The sequence below is a fragment of the Chionomys nivalis genome, chromosome 24, assembly GCF_950005125.1.
Source record: "Chionomys nivalis chromosome 24, mChiNiv1.1, whole genome shotgun sequence".
NCBI classification, from domain to species: domain Eukaryota; kingdom Metazoa; phylum Chordata; class Mammalia; order Rodentia; family Cricetidae; genus Chionomys; species Chionomys nivalis.
In genome coordinates this window covers 12296007-12312620 of record NC_080109.1, presented here as the reverse complement: position 1 = coordinate 12312620, position 16614 = coordinate 12296007, and the positions used below count along the sequence as shown (strand labels likewise).

Sequence of the window (16614 nt, the reverse complement as noted above, 5' to 3'; positions counted from 1 at the left end):
ATCTCCCCAGCCCACAATGTTCTTAGTTTTTAGCGAGCTACATTCCAGCACACCTAAGACAGCCACTGTCTTAGGGTTTCTATTGCTGGGAAGAGACATTGAGACCATGTAAACCTTTTTAAGGAGAACATTTAATTGAAGGGGCTCACTTAAAAGTTTCAGAAGTTCCATTCATGATCGTCACACTGGCGAGCATGACAGCAAGCATGGTGGTGTGCAGGTAGATGTGGTCCTGGAGGAGCTTAGAGTCCTACCTCTTGCAGGCATCAGGAAGTGGACTCAATCACACCGAGCAAAGCTTGAGCAGAAGAGACCTCAAAGCCCGCCCCTGTAGTGACATACTTCCTCCAACAAGACCACACCTCCTCCACCAAGACCCCACCTCCTCCACCAAGACCACACCTCCTAATAGTGCCACTTCCTATGAGTTTATGAGGCCCAGTTCCATTCAAACCACCACAGTCACCTTTTGCTATCTGTTTTCCCCCTTCTCCTATGCGCTGAGTAACACAATCAGGCGCAAACCATAACAAGATGTACTCTTTCCTATGGAACGTGTAATTAACTTCTGTCTTCCTCACTAAACGGCTTACTCTAGTTATACGTTAGATACACTTTTTTAAAAAGAGAATCTGAGTAATGAACAACGCTCTTGCGAGACTTTACAGGTGCTAGGATTTCTTTTCTTCCCTTGAAAGGGTTGCACGCGATAAATTACACCACAGATAACGACGGACTAAGCAACAGTGAGCGCTGAGAGACTAAAGAGGCAGCAGCTCCTGTAGAGGAGTCTCATGGGTGGTGCTTTGGGAACGATCAGTTTGGAAAGCAAAAATAAAAACTCCATCCCACACTCACTTCCCAGGGTTCATTCTTTGCTTTCGTGTAAGCGAGGCCTCTCAATGTTTTATTGTATGCCAGGCCCTATGTTCTTTAACTGTGCCCTAAAATTCTGCAGACAAATTCTAACTCATTAAAAGAAGACAGAAACAATTTATGCTGTTGTTTAGGAACCAGGGAGATGGCTCAAACTATAAAGTGTCTGCTGACCAGGCCAGAGACGTGAATTTGATTCCTGGGACCTACATGAGTGAAGGAGAGAATAGACCCCTTCCCCCAAAAAACTATATAAAACATACCCTTTTCCCCAAAATAAATACATAAAATGTAACTTAAAATTTAATGCTTTTGTTTTAAATCAACACCAAGCAGCCACCCTCCTTCCTCATCATCAGCACCCGCTCCTTCTGCCATTGCTTCTGCTATGCCCAGCAGAAATCCCGAGACCTCGGATTCTAAAAGCCTAGAGGGACAACTTGCATTCCTCTCATTTTGTACTCCCCGTCCATCTCAAGCCAGAGGTTTCCCTTAGCCCTGAGACTATCTGAACTGCACCAGTTTTATTTTTGTTTTGGGAAAGGCACGAAGAAGGAAGACATTTGGCATTTGTTCTCTCCGTGAATCTCATCCTGGCTCTGTTCAGTTGAAAGCGGTATGCAGAACTGGGGTCACTCCATTCTTGGGAGGTATTGTTTTTTAAACGTATTTTATCAATTATGGTGAGCATCCAGCAGGGCTCCCTGAATACAGAACACACTTAGTATACATTTTCAATGTCAGTTCGGCAAGAGGACGGGGAACAGAAACCAGCACAACCCGCGGTGATCTCTTCTATCTCCCTGCCTGGCTATCGTTGACAGCATTGTGAACTAAGCTTTACAGACTAGTTCAGTACTCCCCGTGGAGTACGGCCTGAGAAATGCTTTGACTTCACAAAAGCTTAAAAAAAAAAAAAAAAAAAAAAAACTCTGTGCTCAAGGACACACTCTTGTCTTAGTGATACTTAGACACTTCTCCCGGAAGAGAAAGCATCATTTTGGAGTTGAAGCAAAGCAAGGTGTTCCCACCAAAAGAAGTTCTAGGAAAGTCTTCCTGTAGGCAGGGCCGCGGCCCATCTCCATTGACCCAGCCCCTACGCATCCCAGTCTGGGTTTGTTTCTCTTTTCAGGAGAGAAAGCTTGGATCAGAGCTAAGTCTGTACGTTCTTTGACTTTTTTTCTTTTTTCTCACAACGACCTTGAAATTTCCCCGCATTAGTTTTTTCTCTTCAGGGAGTCCCTCCTGTGTAAGTGATGCCTTTTGTATACTGCCTCCATCAAAGTGGCTTCTTCAGGGTGATCCACCACCCTACCGATGTGCCCCATGGGTCTGGGTGCCCTGAGACTTTCCCAGCGGTTGGTGGCACTAAGGTAAACTGATCCAAGTACTAAGTGGAAACGCGCCGATGTCCTCTAAAGTCAGACTTTACAAACACGAATAACCTTGAAAAAGACCTTCCTTCACGTTCTGCTCAGGAACTTGGCCAGCCGCTTACCGCTCCCCTCCGGATCAGTTATTTATGCTGCAGGAGAGGGCTCTTTGCACCCTGCAGCTCAAATCCCTGCCCTCCAGTCTGGGCATGGCGGAGCGGAGGGCTGGGTCGAGTAAGCCTCTGAGAAACAAGGGTCTTCTCCCTTCTCAGCGAGCTGGGCTCATCTCAACAGAGTGCATCTCTGTCCCTCTGGGGCTACTTCTGAGGCTGTAACTTGAACCTCTCCGAAGAATTCTTACCTGTCTGGAGTTTCTTAGGGTCCCGGCTCCCCAACAACCTGGACCTACCTGTCATCCAGCAGTTCCCACCCCGGAGCACTAGGGCAGCAATCGGGCTGCACTGGCCATTAATGGCCATCATCCATTTTTAATCAGAAAGATCACAAGAAAGATGATAAGCGAAACCCGGTCGCGAGTCAATTTAAATAATATTCCTGGGGAAATCCAATCACTTAAAACTGAGACACCTACGCTAGTGAGAGAGCGCCCCGCCCGTCTGGCGGGGAAGAGCGCGCCGGCTGAATTAATCAAGATCAAGGGGCTCCGGGGCTGAGAGCTCACTCAGCCTTAACCCTTCCAGCGCCGCGGGGTTCCCCGGCGCCGGAGGAAGAGCGCGGCGGGCGACGGCCGAGATGCCCAGAGCGACCCCGCACAGGCCATCTCTGCTGATCCCCGCGACTCCGCACGCTTCGCCCGGGACCCCAGCGCCCAGGCAGCTCGGCACCCCAACTCGAGGTCACGGGAGAGCTCCCGAGGTGGCTTCGGCGGTGAGCAACAGCCGCCTCCCGCAGCCTCAGCGCGCCCCGGGCTCCTCCTCCCGCCCCAGCGTGGCCAACTGAGCACCGCTCGGGCCGCAGGTAGCCGGGCCGCGGGAGGTGGCGCGCGCGGGACCCATCGCAGCGCCCAGCTCCGATCCTCGCGGTCCCGGACGCCGGCGGAGATCTCTGCACCGGCCATGTGGGGCCCGGGGGTCACGGCCGAGGGCCTGTCGATGGCTCCAGCGCCACCGCCACTGCTACCGCTGCTACTGCTGCTCGCGCTGGCGCTAGTGGCGCCCTCGCGGGGCAGCGGGGGCTGCGCGGAGCTGGCATGTGGCGAGCGGGAGCGCTGCTGCGACTCGGCCAACGCCACGGCCGTGCGCTGCTGCAAGCTGCCGCTCCACGCCTTCCTGGACAACGTGGGCTGGTTCGTCCGCAAGCTTTCTGGGCTGCTCATCCTGCTGGTGCTTTTCGCCATCGGCTACTTCCTGCAGCGCATCATCTGTCCCAGCCCACGCAGGTACCCGCGTGGCCAGGCGCGTCCTGGGCAGGCACGACCCGGGCCTGCCGGGGGATCCGGGCCGCCGGGGACCGCGGGGCCACACGACGACGACGACTCGCCTGCTCTATTGCGCGATGAAGTGGCCGCGGGCTCGCAGGACTCACTGCTGGACAGTGGCGGCGGCCGGGGCCGAGGAGGTGGGGGACGCCTGCCTCCTGCCTGCGTTTCCGAGCACGAGCTGCGAGTGGTGTCGCCGGTCTTCCTTCAGCTGCCCAGCTACGAGGAGGTCAAATACCTGCCCACCTATGAGGAGTCCATGAGGCTGCAGCAGCTCAACCCTGCGGAGGTCGTTTTGCCTGTGTCGGTTCTCGGGCATCCGCGAGGCGGTAGTGCCGGCGACCCCGACGGCGACCAGGGCCGCTTCCCGCTCATCTGAACGCCCGAGCCTCACAGGGATCAACGGGATCGTACAAGGCTGGGAGCTGCGTGTGGCACGCAACAGCTGGTGTGTTGGCGGTCGCCCCTGGCTGCCTCTGACCATACCTAGTATCCCTGCACAACCTGTAGCCCCGCGCCTGGGTTGGGGTCAGTCCCCTCCCTCTCTCTCCCTGGGGATCCTGTGTTTTTCTATGTTTCTTTGGGCTCAAGGTTGGCAGCTCGGCGAGGGCGACGGCTTTGGACCAGCTAGCAGCTCCTCCTGGACACCCGTCCCCGCCCTCTGCCAATGCCTCCCCTTGTGTTCACTGTAAGTGCCTGCTTCTCCAATCCAAAAGAACACGTTAACCTTTGGTGTGTCTGTAGACCCGCGGCTTGCTTTATGTCCGAAAAGGAAGGAGCGCAGGTCCATTCCTTGCCTTCCTGCTTGGACGGGTCCCAGTCTCCCCGGACTGGAAAGTGAGGTCTTTGGCTCTGGGCCACGACCAGTGACTGCTGCATGAGGTTTGTGGAGGCAGCGCTTGTCTGTGATGGGATCCCTTTCTTGAGAAAGACCCCAGAAAACCCTTTGGTGTCTTCCTAGCCAATCAAATAGTCACTGCTGATGGCTCACAGTTAAGTGGGGGGAGGGATATCATCATGGATAAAAGGTTTAGTTGCAGCAAGATGTAGCAACTAATTAATCCAGACCGGATTTGTAATCTGGTACCGATGAACTTTTGGGTTTTGTCAGTAAGGTGTTTGTCTTTTATTTTTATGTTTTATCATGCCCTGAACACATCGGGAAGGTAGTTCAACAAATTGGCAGGGTAATCACCGTTCTGTTTTAGACCCGTTAACCATCAAGAAGTCACCCACAATCTGCCATTGCTTAATACGGTGTTGGACATAATTCCATTAAAGGTGTGGGGGATGGTCAAACAGGAAATGTGACATAAAGCATGAAGGATATCTTATTTTCACTATTTGAGAATATAGTTTATTTTTAGTACCGAAGCATAATACATAACTTTTATAATAACTGTGTACATTGTGTAGTCTGGGTCTTAACTGTATCATGGAATTCTGTGTAAAAAGGCCATTGGTACATGTATGACACACCGTGGAGCAAGATGGCTTGCCAGTATGTCCTTCTTTATGTTTTACTTCTGCAACGTGATTCCAAACATAAAAAACAGAATTGTAACTTTTATTTAGACCTGTAACTTTGCAGTAATGTGCAAAGAAGGATTTGTCCAACCTATCTTTATTAAAAATTAAGCAGTATCATTTTACTAGTTCTGGGACATCCCCTTTAAGTAACAAGACACATTTTAATGCATCATATAGTGGAATCATCAGTGTACAACGTATACATTGTATGCCACGTAGCTATCACAGCATACCGCTAGCATGAGTGGAAGGGGTGGAAAGGAATGCCAGTCACTTTCCCTGGAGAAGTATGAACAGCACCAATTGTCAAGAGAGATTATTCACTGGGTCTATGAAGAAGCTGAGCAGGCCTAGAAAATCTTCAAGTGTCTGATTTGTATTTTTTAAAAAAAAAAGATTTGATTACTTTTAACTTTTAAAGACTGATTGAAAATGTCTGATGTCCTGGGAAATATTTTTAATGTATGAATTATAATAAATGGTGGTTTGCTTTAAACTTCTCAAAGCTAATGACCCTATCATTGAAGAAAACCATCTGAAGTGCATTAAAACAGAAAAAAAAAACACTAAAATATTTCTCTGTGTATTTTTTTTTCCTTTTTTTAAAGACAGGATCTCAGTTTGTAATCCACATTGATCTGGGACTCACTCGCTCTACAATCAAGGCTGGTCTCAACTATGCCCCTCCCTCCCAAGTCCTGAGATTGTAGGTGTGAGCCACCATAACTGGCTCTTCGTACAATTTTATTTAGTGTATGACTATAGAGTAACATATTAAAATATGAAATATGTATCTCTTGCTTAAAAGCAATTTTAAACTGTCAACTGACAGACAGAAAGCATTAGGAGTTAAGATTCTACTAATTGAAAACAATACAAGATTTAATCAAACATAATTACACTGCATTATATATTTATGTTACTCAGATGTGGAAAATTTGTGTTACATGTGGCTATCCATACAATTAATACCAAAAAATGAGTTGAATTTTAGGCCGTATATATCTTGGCCAAATATATCCATGAGTGCTGTGTTTTCCAGAAAAGGCTCAGGCCTTTTCTTCTCATCAATAATAATAATTCCAAATATTACCGGTAGCTCATCTGGAATGCAGAAGTTTACATGCTAGATAAACAAATGTGTTACATACACATAGCGTACATGGGTAATCACCAGCAATGCAATTTGTTATGGGAGTTCGAGAATCACAACCAAAGGGTAAATGTCTTCTCGAGATACAATGAGTTTTAAAAAGCCATTAATAGCTACATCCAGCAAAAGCAAGGTGCTCCGAGCGTGGAAAATTGCATTGACAATTCTGCCAAAGGGCATAAGGTGTGCTATGTAAGGAAAAGAAGACTCAATTGTAAAGGCCAACGGGATTACGAAGGAAATGGCCTCCCTCAACGGTTTAAAAGGCAATATGCTAAGTACCTTGATGTCCTTTTTCGTATACCGCTTCTCTCGAGAGGAATTAATAAGCAATTTGGTGCTGAAACTGATACATTGTAAGCACAAATATGATGTTCAGATCTATACAATATTCCGAAATGACTTTTCATAAATTGAAAGTAACTCGGACGTCCTTGTTGAGAGCAACAGGGATGTGCATTGGATTTTGAGTAGCAAGCCTTAACCGCCTCTCCAGAGTGACTCGAGAACCCCATTAGCAGTAGCACAGACAACCCTTCCTTTCATGTGGTCAATCACAGAGAAATTGTGGTACTTACTCCCTTTCAAAACACTGTCAAAATCAGCTGTTAAATAAACCAGTACCTTGGTTATTCACAAAATCATATAGAACCAGATATTATTTATATACTTTTACTTACAAAATTTACTTTTAATTTTGTCACAAAAATTACATCATGGTGGGGTACGACACTTAGTGCGTGTCAGTAATCTAAATAGTACCAGCATCCCCCTGAACTTAGTTAAATGGGGTTAAATATCCCCACTGTTCTGGTATCTCGTACTCCTCTCTTCTCCCCTGTGCTCTTAGCTTGCTCTGAGCTGTCTCTAGAAGGCTTCTTTAGAGGCCCTTCCACAGGGTCCAACAGCACTCTAGTTACCACTGCACCGTTTGTACAGAACTCTTACAAATCAGAGTCTTTCTAGAATTTTCTTTGTTTACTCTTTGCATCTGACTTCTGTAGGCTTGTACTTTGAGCCAAGAAGTTTTTCCTCTTTATCCATTAAAGGGCTATAAACTTTTTTCCTCTTTGATTTTTATGTATAGAACGCTCTCTGCCACTCTGGGTGAGTGGGATCTTCGTGTTTCTAGCACAATGCACCCTGACATCTGTCTCTTTGTTGTCCTTCACCTAGGGATGGTGGAAAAGATGGTCAGCACTTCTCCCAATCTTGCTCCAAATACACGTTCTTTGCTGTGTTGGGGGAAAGAATTTGATCTTTGCGTTTTCTTCATAACAGGGACCTTATTTTGCTTCCAAACTATCAAATAGAGATATATGTATATTGCTTCTTCATAGACTGATGTATCTTTCTGCTCAGTTTTTCTCAGTCAGCTTTGTGGTTCCCTTGGTGCATACTGTTTTATGTAAGTAACAGTAAACCACCTTGGCTTGCCAATAGTCTATTTGTTGCACTGGAGAAAGGATCCCGTCCTCCTGTTTGTTATATGAAGCCTAGAGAGCTCCAAAGTAACTTGATTTAGGATGCTTGCTGTCTCTTGCACACTTCATCATGTTCTTCAGAAAGCTTTTCCGAGTATCTGTTTAATTCGCTAGACTAGAAATTACCCCTGCCTGTTTCTATGCTTCTACATGATCTTACAATTTTAATAATCTCATTAAGATTTTATCTTTTGCCTCTTTGTTGGTCATATTTAGTTCACGAGATAATGGAATTAGAACCTTCCAGATATATTCATTTGTTCTTCTATTTGTATGAGTTTTATTTTTCTTATCGACCAAAGATGTTACCAGATCAAAATTAATTTTGGTTATTTTTCTAGGTCTTAAAAGTGTCATCTCTTGAGTTGGGCAGTGTGCATCTTTAATCCCAGCACTTGGAAGGCAGAGGACCGCATATTTCTGTGAGTTTGAGGCCAGCCTGGTCTACAAGAGCTAGTTCTAGGACAGGCTCCAAAAGCTACAAGGAAACCCTGTCTCAAAAAATGAACAAGCTAGTGTCAACTCTTAATTTATAGGCTTAACTTTGATGCAAACTCTTTGTTTTAGTTTGCTTTCTGTTGCTACAATAAACACCACAACCAAAGCAGTTTGCAGAGAAAAGGGTTTATTTGACTAGAAGTCCTCTCCAACACAGTCAGTCTCTGAGGTAAATAGGGACAGAAACTCAGGAGGAGTGGAGGCAAGAACCATGGAGGAAAGCTGCTTTCTGGCTTCCTCCTCGTGGCTCTCCTAGCTGGCTTTTTATATAGTGTAGGACCACCAGCCCAGGAGTGGGACCACCCACAGTGGGACAGCAATCATTAATAAAGAAAAATGCCCCCCACTGACTTGTTCATAGGCAATCCGTTTGATGAGAACAGTTTCTCAATTGAGGGTCCTTCTTCCCAGATGACTGTAATGTATGTCAAGTTGATAAAAACAAGCAAACAAAGCAAGCTAGCCAGGACACTGTCCAGCCCACTGTCACATTCCTCAACGCACAGGTCCAGTTAGACTAGCTGGCTGCCAGGAGAAAATAACTATTTCAGTTAAGAGATGGACTTGTAGAAATAGTATTCTTGTAAAGAAATTAGAAGATAAACTCATTTACTCTTTTTTGACTTATCCACACTTTCTACAGCTTACAATAGAATAGATACAGGGGTGTTTACAAAGAGCACATTCTAGATAAGACATCCTGAAAACAACATAAAATCTAAGGTGAAGGGAAGCATAGTTAGAAGGTTGGGCTCCACTTTGACTCTGGATGTTTTAGATGGACACACAAAGAAAGAATCCTATCTGCTAAAAGACTTAAAACACTGATCACATCAAAGAAACCCAGATTCGTATTTGAGGAGAATCACGGGGGGCTAGAAACTGGGGGTAGGAAAGCTTGTGAAGGTTCTCATAAAGAGGACACCGTCGAGTCAGGGCTAACGTGTGTAAAAATCTCTACAGTAAGCACATGAATGGGGCTTCTCAAATTTACATCCTCACTGTAGGCCAATGGTGTACCATGGGCACAGACCAAAGGAAAGCCATTTCTCAAGAGAAGCGAATAATCCAGTCCTGAAGTTCTAACCCTGGATCCTTCAGCCCAACCAACAACATCATATTTTGTTGTCTTTTCAACACTTCCTAGAGAAAATGCATTTAAAAAATTCATTTGTGCCACTAAACTTTTGTTTTCTATTTTAAAACAGGTCTCACTATAGAGATTAGGTTGACTTCATGCTTGTAATGCCCCTGCCTCAGCCTCCCCTGTGCTAGGATAGGCATGGGCCACCACACCTAGATACAATCTAACTTTATGGTAGAAGTATGGAGCCTCTTGGTTTATGAATTCTGATTCACTGATTTCTTATAGAAGGAAATATATTTATTTGCTCACTGCAAATAGTTCTGCTACAACTCTGGTCAGCTTGAGGAAAAAAATATCCTTTGGGCAAATGTTTTAACTACTTCTGAAGTAATTTGTTTAAATTCTGTCTTTTGATTGTAATACTCCCAAAATGAAGATAAGCATAGAGACATTTTATACTCACAAGAAAAATAATGCATTGCAAGTCATTGTCATTAAATTATATTGTTTTTCCATTGACATTGCATAAAAGTTTTGTTTTGCTGTGGATTATTATAGTACAAGTGAGTTTCAGATAATCTGGAACGTGTGAGAATATCTGAAAACTTGAACTGCGTGAAGGTTATGGTGAGCATGTGGCACACAGGGCTGCACCGCTAAGGTGACAATACACCAGCGGTTTGAGCCACATAGAGGGGACAGAGTGAAGAAGCAGGCAGAATAAAAACGGCTTTGACAGAGGCCGTTAAAGGTTAGGCACGTCGCACACGTCTTGGAGTCCAAATGGTCATTTACCAGCAGTGTATAGATGCTACTGGAGCGGTGCAGGCCAGAGTGGAAGGTGCGGGAGAGTCTCCTCTAAAGAGCTGAGGTGTCAGCTTCTCTTTGGTGTTGAGTACACGGTGCTAAGCCCTGACCAGCGATTTCCCACAATCTTCTCTACAGATCAACAAGGACTGTTCAGCAAAGCGTACTAATCCGTTTATTTTCTTATTGCATAACATCTTTTTGCGGTATGTACACGATGCTTCTGTTTCGTTTCATTATTAATAAGGATTTTAAGGGAAATGGACCTAAGGAACAGTGTGGTCCTGGATAGGATTTATATAGCTTACGTACTTTGCTTTCAGAAAAGCTTAATGTGTCTTTTCGATGTTTGCTTTTTGTCGCAGTGGGGATCTCACTTGTGGACTTGCACATGCCGGGCAATAGCCCCTGGGCAATAGCCCCTGTCTAAAGGCATGCATGGTCTGTATATACAAAGAGAAGTTTGAAAATCTTCTTCAGTATACCCTTAAACAATTTTTTTACTATAATAAATCATGTCCTAAAATATATGTGCTTTGAAACTTATCATAACATAGGCTGGAGAGATAGCTCGCTCATAATGTGCCTTCCAGGCAAGTACAAGGACCTGAGTTCTGACCAGTATGTATGAAAAAGCCAGGTGTGGTAGCCTGTGCTGTCACCCAGCCTTGGGGTCAAAGGTAGACAGAGAGACGAATCCCTATAGCGCCCTAGCCGCCCAGCCTAGCTGAACTGATGAGCTTCCAGTTCAATGAGAAACCCCGACTGAAACAATCAAGGTGAAGAGACAGGGAGAGACAAGAGTGTCAACGCTGGACCTCCACACATATGCACACACACATGGATCCACATGCACATGTGTGAATACCACACACAGCAGGCACATATGCAAAATCTTGAGCAGGTATAAACTTAACACATGTGTTCTATTCCATACACCATGCTATTATTACTTTGGAACCATTGGTCTGTAGCAGAGACCAGTGACAGGCATTCTCATTCTTCTTCACTTGTTATGCTTATAAAATGCACAAAATATTGATATATATCTCTACAAAAATTCTATCAAAATGATAAAAGTTTTAGTGTTGAAGCAACTGAGAAGCTTCTGTGATAAATGTGGAGTGGTGGGGTGTTTGGTTAGTTTTTACTTTTATTGCATATTTTGAGACAGCATCTTATTCTTCACCCCTGACTGACCTGAATTCTCTATGCAGACCAAGCTTCCTTCTGCCTCTGCCTCCCAAGTGCTAAAGTTCTAAGAATGTGCCGCCACACCTGACTTAAGTATCTTTTTTTAATGTGAGACAGAATCGCCTATAAACACAGTGTTTGAAACGACAGGGAACATGGCTTTCTGATACAACACAGAATAGATCTGGTCCTGGTGAACATCCTGAGTGACAGGCATGACTCTGGCAGTATGATAAGGAACACTCAAGAGACCTCTAGACAGCTTCAAGATGGGGCTGGCCACCTGAAGTACCCTTCCGTGATCAGCCGGCTAGATCTCTCAGTCACCTGGACTCTGGGGACAAAATAGGTTTGGAGATTGCATTCATTTATTTGGTCAATGGGTTATTTAGTCATGCCTGTGCAATGAAACCCTGATGAAATAACTGAAGCAGACTGAGGACTTGGGGTGGGTTGGTAAATGCACCGATGTCCTGGAAAGACAACAGCAGACTCCACAAGGAAAGACACGGCAGCTCTGAAAGGGTGGGGTCTCACCCTGATCCTCACCCCCACCCACATCCACCCCACTCTGAACTGAGCAGATGCACTTCTCTCTTTTGGTTATTCTCAAACTGCATCTTGCATACTAAAACTCAAAGTATGGCTAGTGTTTTGGTGGGCTCCATGAAATCACTCTCGCTCTCTTTAACTTGTGGGATCTGACACTAATTTGCTGACGGTTCCTATCAAAATTGAATTGTAGGACAGCAGCTGGTGCCAGAAAACTGTGGTTAGAACACATTTGTGCCGTGAAAGGACTTGCTTAAGTGGTTCTAATTCATAATGATACCAATGGTAAAGAGAAAGGCTGAATTTGGATAGCAGGAGGAGCTTTTGTTTCTAGATGGTTACCATGTTAGTCCACTTTCTGTTGCTAATCACCAGCCCAACCTGGTTACTCAGCTCCCAGTCTTGGAGGTTCCGGGGCTCACAGCTGACAATGAACCAGCTGGGTGAACCCCAGGGCATACAGGACATCACACAGCACGTGATGATAGGAAGTGCGCATGCACGTGTTTGTCCTCCAGGCTTTGTCCCATCGCCAAGATGCCATTTAATGACTTTATCTAACCCTACCTCCCAACCCCCTTAGTCAATACCAGCTAGGTGGTTTTCGCCCTCTAAATACCTAGCAATGGAGGTTAATTTTCAATGCATGAAGCCTCTGGGGACCTTCAAACCATAGCACATAGTTACTGTCTATACCGGACAGTAGGGATTAAATTTCTACATATGAAACCGTAGAAGGAAACTAGTCATCCATGATATGCAACTGTGTTACAGCCACTGATAAAGGTAAAATGTAATTTTATCAATGGAACTGAAAACTGGTGGCAGACTCAGCATTAGAGAAGGTGGCACGTTTGGATATGTAAGGAGGTGCAAAAGAAGAAACACCTACATGTGCACGATCACTTCCTGTTGCTATATATAATGGTTAAAATGAGAGTAAAGAGAACACTAAGACCCTAAACCAAGGTCAGACTTTGAGAAGTCTAAAACATGGTTGCTTACCATATCAAGAGAACTTATCCCGGCACAGCAAAAGGGTTAGTAAGGCCTCTCTTCACCAAGAAGATTTTCCACAAACAGTGCAAAACCAAGAAGCGGGTGAGATCAGTACGTGTTAAATGAAGACACCATCTCATTTTGTGGGTACTTGGCATCAGCTCCCTGGGGAACTGGCATAGCTTTGCTTTGGCTTTTAGTTTATTGAGACAAACTCATGATGTAGTGAAGCTGTTCTGGACCTTGCTGTGCAGCCCATGATAGCCTTGAAATCTCCCTGCTTCCACAGGTCCAGCTCAGAATGCTTATGTTAAATGGACTGTGAAGGTTTCTATGGCTTTGGTTTCAAAATCAGTTATATTAATATCTATCTTAGGGTTTCTATGGCTGTGGAGACACCATGACCACAGCAACTCTTACAAAGGGGCCATTTTCTTTCAAACCACCATAGACTGTGCCAAAAAAAAAAAAAAAAAAAAACCCAGAACACTGTCACACACAGTGGCCAGGACCAGGGCTGCAGCTGCTCGTATGGAAGAGGAGCTGCTCCCTAAGAAATCTGCCTTTAAACCTTTGTTATCTAAATCCCTTTACATCTGACAGGTGTGCGTGCATGTTTGTCTTAATATGTTCTTTGCTGCTATAACAAAATACTGCAGAACGGGTGAATTACCAAGAAATGTCTTTCTCATGACTTTGGAGGTTGAAGGGTCTCCTATCAAGGTGCTGGGATCTGGTGAGGTCCTTCTCTTTACATTCTAACTGGATGGAAGGCTGCCACGTAAGAAAACAGACAGCATGGGTGAGTGCAGTGGTATTTCATTTGTATTTTAATAAATAAAGCTTGCTTGAGGATCAGCAAAGTAAAACAGACACACTGGCCAGCCTTACAGACCAGGCAGCAATGACACACACCTTTAATCCCAGTAGCCACACTAGCTTGCCATAGAAACCAGGCAATGGTGATGCATGCCCTTAATCCCAGAACTAGAGAGGATTATAAAATGGAAGAGACAGCTCTCAGTCTCAGTCTCATTCTGAGGTTTCCTGCATTTTCGGACTGAGGCTGAGGTAAGAACCAGTGACTGGCTGCTTTGCTTTTCTGATCTTCAGACTGACCCCAATAACTGTCTCTGAGTTTATATCAATCGTGCTCCAGGTGAGAACAAGGGAACACAAGTCTGTGCTGTGGGAGAAAACCTTTCTAACAATTCCACCCTCCTGTTAAAGTGGATTTGTGTATTTGTGAGGGCAGGGTCCTCCTGACCTAAACACTTCTTAGAGGTCCTACCTCCTACTACTTTTACTGTGGCAATTAAATTTCAACATGAGATTTGAAGAGGGTGTTGAAGCCACGGCACTCTATAGGTTAACAAGTACTGTGCTGTTTGTGGATAGAAATAGCTCAATAACTCTACACATAAGATTACTCAAGGAATCTTACACTGTATGGAGTGGACTGAGGGAGCAGCACTTGCCCAGCCAGCATCATTGCTTATAATCTACATCAGCAACAGTGGTCAATGTCCTTCCCAAAGGTGGAAAATGGATGATACAGAGCAGGACTGAATCCGTGACTATAGAGAATGCCAAGAAAAGGAGCTTAGTGGACATGGCATGTCTCGTTTTAGCTATACCTGATGGCCAAAGGGGTGAGGCCTTGTGCTGCTGAGACCTCTCCTGACTTTGGAAGTTGACGAGATCGAATGTGGCTTGCAAGCCTGAGGGAATTTATCTGAGAGGCATGTTGGTCGTTGAGATGATGATGAAGGTGCATACTAACAGAGGTTAGCTGGGGCTCCAGTAATACACCAGTATCTTCTTTAGTTACATGTATCAGTACAATTGGTGATTCACACCGGCCTGGTTGGTTAAGAGTTCAATATCAATGCTGTCATCTGCACTGGGAAATTACAAATGTGGCTTCTGCTATGCTCATCAGGGTATGAATTTTATTTCTTACTATAAAAGATACAATGTCAAAGACCAGGGAGTGGTCTATAAAGAATCTACCTGAGGGGGTAACTGGCACAGAACTTCCAAAGTCCCAAAACTGTCCTGTACAAAAGGGTATCTGTTATAATAAATGGGGTGACTTTGGGGAAAAGAACCTAGAAGGGGTATGGTTGCCAGAACTTTCAACCACAGGGAAGAAGTAGGTGGAGGCCTAGAGATGAAGTTCAGCTGCATGGCTGTCCTGGCAAGTTTATGTCAGGTTGACACAAGTCAGCTGTTTGGAAAGAGGAATTCTCAATTGAGAAAATGCCTCCAGAAGATTGGCCTGTTGGCAAGCCTGTAGTGCATTTTCTTAATCAGTGATTGATATGAAAGAGCCAAGCTCATTGTGGGTGGTACAACCCCTGAGGAGGAATTAGTTCTGGGGTGCTATAAAAAAGCAGGCTGAGCAAGCCAGGAGGAGCAAGCCAGTAAGCAACATCAGTAAGCAGATGGTCTCCGCATCAGCTCCTGTCTACAAATTCCTGCCATGTTTGAGTTCCTGACAAGACTTCCTTCAATAATGGACTGTGATGTGAAATGAAAATTGAAATAGCCTTTTTCTTCCCCAAGTTGATTTTGGGGAATATAAAGTGTAAGACAGAAGTCAATGTTTTAATGATTTTGGTGTGTATAGTCGAACTCGTTGACTTTAAAAACAAAACAGAAACCCAATGATGTTGGTTGTTTTTTACTCTTACTCTTTTGGCTCTTTGTTCTTTTGTGGGGCTTGCCATCCAGCTCCCAAAGAAAACACACACAGAGGTTTATTATTACTTACGACTGCCTGGCCTTAGCTTGGTTTGTTTCTAACCAGTTCTTAAATTAAAGTATCTTATCCACGTTCTGACTGTGGACTTTTTCCTTTCCTTACTTCTTAAATTAAAGTATCTCATCCACCTTCTGACTGTGGGCTTTTTCCTTTCCTTACTTCCATTCTTATTCCGTGGCTGGCTATGGTAGGCCGCTAGCATTTCCTCTCCTTGTTCCTGTTCTTCCTTCCTTTTTCTTCTATTTATTTTCTCTGTCAGCCAGTCCTGTCTATCCTTTCTCCTGCCTTGCTATTGGCTGTTCAGCTCTTTATTAGACCAATCAGGTGTTTTAGACAGGCACAATAACACAACTTCACAGAGTTAAACAAATACAACATATCTTTGCATCATTAAACAAATGTTCCACAGCATAAACAAATATAACACATCTTAAAATAATATTCTACAACACTCCAAGACATCAAGACTTGGGGAAGAAGCTTCCTGTGGAATACATTCATGAGTGGAGAAGATGGTCAGTCTCCTGAACTCCACAAGGTCAGGATGTGCAAGTTCCTTTGTGACCGTCCTCTTCCCAGGCCTTCCCTATGTGCCTCTTCAACAAACCTGTTTACATTTCCATTTATCCTTCTAAATAAAACCCAAGTAAAGACTTCCGGTGAGTTCCATAAACAACTCTATTAAATGTATAGCCATGTCAGACACAAGTGCAGGTACCCAGGGACTCCAGAAACTCAAGGCAATCCAGCTGTGGTTCATGGTCTTTGTGGTGACTGTTGCTAAGTCTAGGTAGTCAGTGTCAAAATGAATTAATTGTAAAATATCAAAGAATATAGACCTACTTCGTTATTTTTC

The 16614-nt window shown here is 44.7% G+C and overlaps 1 protein-coding gene across 1 annotated transcript; it reads left to right on the top strand.

Moving 5' to 3' along the window:
- Window positions 1–2913: 2913 nt before the first annotated feature.
- On the top strand, window positions 2914–5749 carry C24H3orf80 (chromosome 24 C3orf80 homolog). Its single transcript, XM_057757131.1, has 2 exons — window positions 2914–4118; window positions 4315–5749. The coding sequence occupies exon 1, from the start codon at window positions 3326–3328 to the stop codon at window positions 4064–4066; it is 741 nt and encodes a 246-aa protein (XP_057613114.1). The 5' UTR covers window positions 2914–3325; the 3' UTR covers window positions 4067–4118; window positions 4315–5749.
- Window positions 5750–16614: the final 10865 nt, after the last annotated feature.

Coding starts and splice junctions, on each gene's coding strand:
- C24H3orf80 (XM_057757131.1), top strand. CDS start 3,326: ATGTGGGGCCCGGGGGTCACGGCCGAGGGCCTGTCGATGGCTCCAGCG.